Consider the following 8,236-nt stretch of genomic DNA (forward strand, 5'->3'; position numbering starts at 1 on the left):
TTATTTTTTGCTGTCAATACAGTGACACCAGTATAATAAACAAAAATCAGCCAAAAAGAGAAGCCTACATTGTTTTTACTTTCTCCTATTGTCTACTGTCTATGCTTACTCCTACTGTCTACACTGAATTTTTGGGTGTGCTCTACTTTGATGTACACTATTCAACAATATATACAGTAGAGTAATTACTGTCTACTGAAAATGGAGTAAGTGTGATCTTCAGAGTGTGCTAACCTAGTATCTGTAGGTTTTGATTTGCTTGCAGATTTGTGAGTGTGATCTTCAGAGTGTGATTTGACAGTCTTCAGAGTGTGATCACCATTTCCTTGATGAACACAACAGAGAGGAACCAGTTGACAGGAACATCAAAGGATCAAGAGGACAGTAGCCGCTGCCCGCTGCGTCGAGAGGATCAATAGGAGCAGCAGATTACTCACAGGTATCGAGCAACAGAACCAAGCTGTAGTACTTACTCTCTTTTTGTGATTGCTTATGGGGGATGTGAGTACTTACTCTCTTTTTGTGATTGCTTATGGGGGACGTGAAAATTTCAGTTCAAATCGCTCCAGCCTTGTGGTATTTAGAGCACAAATTCACGTCAAGAGGAGCAGATGATCAATTCGAGTTGTCGGAGCTATGAACGCCGGAGCAGCGGCGAAGGGTAAGGGAGCTGCGGACGCGGAGCAGCGGCAGAGGGTTAAGGAGCTGCGGACGGCGGAGCAGCGGCGGACCTTGGGCTCTCGATTGGAGCGGAGGGTGGCGCCGGCGAGGGACCTGCGGCCGGCGGGGAAGGATGTCGAAGTTGCGGCGGAGGGTGAGGGAGCTGCGGACGGCGGAGCAGCGCAACAACGGCAGACCTCGGTGACGGAGCTCTCAATTGGAGTGGAGGCAGGCAGCCGGCGGGGAAGGACAACGGCGCTGCGGCGGAGGGAGACAGAGCTGCGGATGGCGGAGCAGCGCAGCAACAGCCGAAATCAGGCTCTTGATTGGGGCGGAGGTAGGCGGCCGGCGGGGAAGGACGGCGGAGCAGCGAAGGAGCTTCCAAGCCACGGGACGACGGCCAGGATGGAGAAGATTCAAAACTGGGAGGACCTTTTTGCAAAATGTTATTTCTATAGCGCTCGCGACAAGTAATTGGAACCGGAGGGAGTAGCAACATCCAGATAGGCATCACCTCAGACTACTAATCAACGAGTGATAGATAAGTATACCAAGACGATATTTCCAATATGTTCCAAGGACAGCCGTGTTGATAGTTGACATATATGTCTCATACCAAGACTCCTCCATCAGACTGAGGGTCCAATTTTGACCGACAGCCTATCTTTTTGCATATTTTGTACTCCGTTCCTAAATAGTTGTCTTTTTAGAGATTTCAAATGGACTATCACATACGGATGTATATAGACATATTTTAGAGTGTAGATTCACTCATTTTGCTCCGTATGTAGTCACTTGTTGAGATCTCTAGAAAGACAAATATTTAGGAACGGAGCGAGTACAAAAGTAAGAAGTATAAATCTTCAGGTTCGGAAACTTGCACAATCATGGATCATGGATGCTAGCTAGTAATGGCAATAAAATTTATACTTCAAGCATATCTCATAGTAGTGAAGTTGGAAAAGTTACTGGTGCCGTGCAGACGAGAAGCTTTCTGTATTTTCTTCATCATTGACTTCAATGTACAGTACAGTACGACACGGCATTACCGCATCTTGACATCTCTTTCTTTGCTCCCATCTCCATCCTTACATCCACGACATGCCCCCAATTTTCATTACCAGCATATATAAGTTTGACGCTACCACATGATTCACATGATCAATCACACCCGCCGAACAATGCCAATGCCAAATCATCTTTCAGATGTTCAGCCAATAGGCTGCGCCAACACACATGTGAAGTTGTTGTGTACGAAAAAGGCTCCCAGTTAAAGTTTTAAAAGCATTCAGAAATGCGTATTCCAAGCCTTGCTTTGAGTGCTGAGTTTTTATCCAGCTTAAAAATAACTAATCTCTGAACTGTCGTGCCATTCGAGGTTGTTGGTCCAGCAGCACTGTGGAATCTAGTTTTGTAGGTTGGGTGTTCATTTAACAACAACTGCTTGCAGAGACCCATTCCTCCCATTGGCAAGCTGGATACTACTGAGATAGTATTGGGGATGTCTTTGTCACGAGAATAAATTAATACCGGTAGTAGAGATGTGTAAAACAGCGACATAAACGATAGACACGGAAAAGCCTTGCATATAATGTTTTTAACATCAAGTTGCATGGGCCATCTCTTTCAGCGCTCTGTGGTGTACGCCCACAAGATAAAAACAACAATATGTGCAGCAAACGATGAACCAACTTACAAGCTATTGTTCCATTGTGTTGCCCTACCGTAGACGATAGCTTGACTAACCTGGAAGTACCGCGCCATGGGTGGCCAATCTTTTGTTTTTTGCGGGTGCCATGGGTGACCAACTCGATGACTAACCCGAACACTGCGGTTTTTTATGAACTATACTAGTTGGTTCCAAAGAAACATTGATTTTTACGACGTGATAAGTGACACTGTTGGGTTTGCATTTGAAACACACTTTCTTAGGATCATGATTTTGAAATTATCAAAAGATATACCACAGAAGGAAAATAGGCAGAGCTGAATTTCGGAGAAAGTGCCAACCAAACCAAACCGCAAAGTTGTAAAAACTGTACGGCTTGGTACAACAGCTCAATGGCTGTGGCAGTTTGTTCAGAGCAGGTGCATCTATCCTCACTCTTTCAGGTTGATCTTTAACTGGTACTTCCTCTGTAAAGAAATATAAGAGTGTTTAGAACACTACTTTAGTGATCTAAACACTTTTATATTTCTTTACGGAGGGAGTTGCTAGAAAAAGCTGATTCGCTGACACAGCATAGCAGTTCATATGATCAGCCGTCCAACACAGCCTACACTCGAGTAGGCAAAGGCACATTGCCTGCCACCATTTTTCACTGACAGTGAGAGTGCCCAATCAAGTTCTATGCTTGGTCCATCTCTAAATCCCAAGAAATCATGATGCAAGATGTCAGGTTCTTCGTGGAGCATCTATGGATTAAGGGGCAAATCCAGTGCTCCAGTGCACTTGTCTAGGACTTTATCACCCCAGTGATGCAGCTTTCGACTACTTTTTCGCAGAAGATCAACTTACAGGAGATGCATCTACACGAAGGTACTCCCTCCGTCCCATAAGTCATAATATAAGACGTTATTACGTCTAGTATGTGAGCATATTAGATGTAATAACGTCTTATATTATGAGACAGAGGGAGTAATAAACAAAGGCAACTACACTGGTTGTTAATCTGTCTGCTAAAAGTGAGCTACATAAGAAATAGTCGCATACTCCAGGCTCACAAATTGTATGGTTCTCGTGTTGTTCTTGGTCTAGATGTGAGGGCCCTGATGCCGGTCGCTTGGTGAGGACAGACACATTTTTCTTCATATATAATTTTTCATATTTTCTTAGATTGGCAAGTGGAGAGGGTCGCTTTTCGCCTCTGGCCAAATGGCTGTATATCATCTTCTTACAAAAACATGTGCAATGCTTTTGTGCGTCTGAGGAAACAATTGGCCACATACAAAAAATAAACTACTGAATTACCTGGCCCTTTGGATGTGAGGTTATCAATCATTAATTATGATAGCAACATCGAGATAGGCATCACCTCAGACTACTAATCAACGAGTGATAGATATGTATACTAAGACGATCTTCCAAGATGTTCGAAGGACAGGCGTGCTGACAGTTGACATATATATGTCTAATAGCAAGACTCCTCCACCAGACCGACAGTCCAATTTGACCAATAATAGCCTACCTTTTTGCATCTTTTGCAGAAGACTAAGTATCAAATTCTTGATTTGTATAAAAACTTGCACAACTGTAGATGCTAGCTAGTAATAGCAGATAAAATTCATAATTATGCTTCAAGTAAATCTCATAGTAGTGGAGTTGGAAAAGTTACTGGTGCTGTGCAGTTGAGAAGCTTTCTGCATTTTCTTCACCATTGACTTCAATGTAAGACAGGGCAGTACTGCATCTTGACGTCTCTTTCCTCACACCCATCTCCACCCTTACATCCACAACACGTCCCCAGTTCTCATTGGCAGCATATAAGTTTGATGCCAGCACATAATTCCCCTCATGGTCAGGCTCCATGTCGATCACATGATCCATCACCTTCCTCGCTAAATTCATGTTTCCATGATCACGGCATGCTCCGGTCAATACACGCCATATTACGGGATCAGGCTTCACAGGCATGGCCAGGACAAACTCAAACGCCTCGTCCAACATGCCAGATCTGCACAACAGGTCCACCATGCTTCCATAGTGCTCCATCCATGGTGTGATGTGATAGTCTTCGACCATGGACTTGAACAACTGGCGCCCTTCACTCAATAGCCTGGAGTGGCCACAAGCATTGATCATGCTCAAGAAGATAACCTCATCAGGCCAGAAACCTTGTCTGAGCATCTGCGAAAACCGAACAAGGGCAGCCACCCCATGCCCATGCACAGCAAGTGCCTGTATCATGGCTGTCCATGAGACCACAGTCCTCACATTCATCGAGTCAAATATCTCACATGACTTCTTCACCCTCCCCATCTTACCATGCATATGGATGAGTGAATTGGCGACACGGGTCTTCTCCAAGAAGCCATTCTCACATGCATATTCCTCCACCCACTCGCCCAACTCCGACGTACAATCCAATTTTGTGCACGCTGAGATGACTGCGAGCAGGGTGACCTCATCGACCTTCACAACGGCAAGCCTCATCTCGTTGAACACCTCCAGCGCCTCTGCTGGGCGTCCGTTCTCGCAGCAAGCATTGATCATGCACGTCCAAGAAACCACGCTCTTATTCCCCATACCGGCGAACACCGTGCTTGCTTCAGCGAACCGCCCGCATCTCCCGTACATGCTTACCAGCGCATTGAGAACGCGCAAATCAAGAACAGGGATATTCCTCACGGCATACCCGTGGAGCTCTCTCCCGTGCACCAGACTCCTCAGTTGCGCGCACGCAGACAAGAGGCTCGTGACGGAGAGGTTGTTGGGACGGGAGCCCTCGCCCACCATTGCGGACACAGCGAGCAGAGCGTGGTGGGGTTGACGGGAGCGCGCGCAGGCGGAGACGAGGGTGTTCCATAGAGGGATGTCCCGGCGGGGGGTTTCGTCGAACAGCTGGCGCGCGGAGGCCAGGCGGCCGGAGGCGGCGTAGGATTTGAGGAAGGACGAGCAGAGGTGGAGACAGGAGGGGAGAAATCCGAGCTTTAGGGCGGGCGCGTGGAGCTGGGCGGCGGAGGCGGCGGAGGCGGCGGAGAGGGCGCCGAGGATGGCCGCGGCGTCGCGCAAGGTGGTGGCGCTGGCGCTCATGGGTCATGGCGGCAGAGGCACACCCGTGGGCATTTGATTTGGGTGCTACTGGATAAATGACAAGAAAGCCCCTGTGCGCTTCCACAATTTGATACTAGCACATACCTTGGCTATTGTATTAACTACTCCCTCCGTCCGATAATTAAGACATTTTTTGACGTGTCAAAAAACGTCTTACATTATGGGACGGAGGGAGTAGATGATACCCCATGCGTTAATAAATAATTTAATGTTTAAAAGAATGAAAAAGTTTATGAAACATAGTATAAGCAGATGTAAAGAATTTTTTTTAGAAAGAAATATTGTTTAGAGTAAGCATTTAAAGCTAATTTGGTGAAAAAACAAAAATAGGTGTACTTTTTGTTCTGATCTATTACCTTTGCAATATATCAGCAAGGTGATATGAGATGTAAACAGTGCTGCGTAGAAACAATGGGGACATCTCAACCCTTGACTAAACCAAGAACGACGATATCAACTACATATGTGCATTCATAAAAAAACATAGCTCGCATGAAAGAAAATGTAAGTTCACTCATAATTTGATTTTCTATTAAAAGAAGAAGGTCACTTAACCAGGTAGCTCATTCACCACAATATACCCAGGTAGCTCCAATTTTTTTTATCTTTTCCACGGGCAGAACCATGCATGCTTCCCCGTTAGGTGAACCTTAGTTTAGTCATAAAAAGACCTAATTAGCTATCGAGGTGTATGCAATGGAAAAAATATTGGGATTAAATGGTTGCATGAGAATAGTGGATTCTTAAAAAAGAAAATTTTGATGAACAACCTCACTGTACGCAATGGAATTAAATTGGGATTAAAAGGTTGCTTGGAACACTGAAGGTTCGAGGGAACGAAGGCATCTAACACAATTCTCTGACATGTTGGGAGCAAAAGAGACATGGACAGAAAGCACAAGAGATTGAGAATGAGAAAAGATAATTGTTTGCGCTTTTAGAATCAAACGAAAGCACTAACGACACATTAAGTCTAACCAAATAGTTGGAGCGGGGACTCGTGTTGTACGTATGGAGTGGATCGGATGACGTCAAGACATATACATATAGCTAAAGAAACCTATGATGACGTGGTTGCTTGAGTGCACGAAAACACAACTAATGGTTATATGTGGCAGATTGCATGCACATGAAAAATTAGTGGGAGCATAGGCATGAAGAGTTAGCGAGAAATCATTTTTACATGGTAGACCTCCTCGATGACGTGGATAGTTTGAATGTCAAGATAAGTAAGATAGTGGGGATAAGTCTAAACAAACGGTTGAACAGGAACACGTGCTAAAGAAACCTACGATGGCATGGTTGCTTGAGAGTGTGCAAAAACACAATTAATGGTTATATATGACAGATTGCATGCGCATGAAAAATTAGTGAGAGCATGTGCATAAAGAGTTAGTGGGAAAACCTTCTTACATGGTGGACCTCATGTGGATAGCTTGCATGTCAAGATAAATAAGATAGTGGGGATGAATCTCTTAGGTATATAGGATTACCAGTTTGAAGGCATCTATAATGGCATAGTGGTTGATAAAGCAGTCTTATCTTAAGCTCGTCACGTAATTTATAAAATACAATATAAAATTATGTACACTAGTTATCTCTTAGTCTTATCTCCGATAACTAGAAATTACTATGGTGAGAGATATTATTGCTAAGAGATCATCTCTTAATTAAGAGAAGGCAAACATATTCTTATGGTTTCTCTCTTTCTCACCTCAACATCTATCCCACGTGATGCTCCTAAGATAATATCATTATATATGCCCTCAATTTGCTCTCGCTTTTTCTTTAAGGGGTGTATTAGATTAATTTAGCAACATAGGGTCATTACAATCGCCGTTGGCGATGTGATTGATCTCCAAGCAGAGGTCCTAGTAGGTGACCACGGGGACACGGTCCTTGAACAATTCGCGGTCCGAGCACCCCTCCATGCCTGCCGGCGGAGGTACCCGGTGTCATTGTTGTGTGCTTCCCCTCCGTGCACCCCTCCATGCCATTGTCTGGGAGATAGTAACCATCGTGGTTGCGTGTTTACCCCTACTTTTGCAATTTGAGGGCCAATCAATTATACAAGTCTTTATCTCCGACTTTGAGGAGGTAGAGCTTATTCCACTTGTCAAGTCCAGACAAATACAAACAGGAAACATTGGATATGAATCAATGGGCAGAGCTATGCACATATCAGCAGGGGGCATCGGCCCCCTAGCCTAGGAGAAAGTGTCATGTTTATTTTTAGGGGCCTAGGTTGAAAAGGTTGTCTTATGAGGTGTGCTCTTATTCTTGCCGAAACTTTTTTGGCACGAATCCCAAAGCACCTACCAATAATTAGCACCAAGGGCATTTTAGTAATCTACATTCGTCGTGGGACGTGGCCACATCCAAGTGGAGTGCCCAGCCCCTGACATAAATTAAAAAAAAACACATTCAAGCCTTTGGGGCGATGCCTTCTTCATCTGCATCCATCGATGGCTCGCATTAGCAGAGCTCGGTGTTGCCTTTGGACCTTTGAACACCACCAGATAACATTGTGTCATTGTTGTAGGGTTGTAGAGGTTAGGAAGTCAAAGGTCCACCACCAAATAACGTTGTGTCATTGTTGTAGGGTTGTAGCGGTTAGGAAGTCACCGATGCAGACCAAAAAGATGTAGTTAGCAACGAAGAAAATAGTCACCCGGAGTAGAGAACGTCGGAGAGGGAAAAACACAGCACGCTTCACACGCCTCACAATGTTGGCAGGAAGCACCACTGGAACGAGGATGAAGGCAAGAGAACTTATTCCATATCGACAGCGATGCCATCGAC

General features: G+C 44.9%; 1 protein-coding gene across 4 annotated transcripts in view; it reads right to left on the bottom strand.

Moving 5' to 3' along the window:
• Positions 1–5,478, bottom strand: part of LOC123161006 (pentatricopeptide repeat-containing protein At1g11290, chloroplastic) — a 9,112-nt gene extending 3,634 nt beyond the window's left edge. For all 4 annotated transcript variants that reach the window (XM_044578855.1, XM_044578858.1, XM_044578856.1 and 1 more), the window contains exon 1: positions 3,996–5,478. In XM_044578855.1, the coding sequence (XP_044434790.1) occupies positions 3,996–5,413 (1,418 nt within the window). In that variant the 5' untranslated portion in view covers positions 5,414–5,478. The remainder of the gene's footprint in view (positions 1–3,995) is intronic.
• Between the last annotated feature and the right edge of the window lie 2,758 nt (positions 5,479–8,236).

Source organism: Triticum aestivum, chromosome 7B (genome assembly GCF_018294505.1).
Source record: "Triticum aestivum cultivar Chinese Spring chromosome 7B, IWGSC CS RefSeq v2.1, whole genome shotgun sequence".
Taxonomy (NCBI): Eukaryota; Viridiplantae; Streptophyta; class Magnoliopsida; order Poales; family Poaceae; genus Triticum; species Triticum aestivum.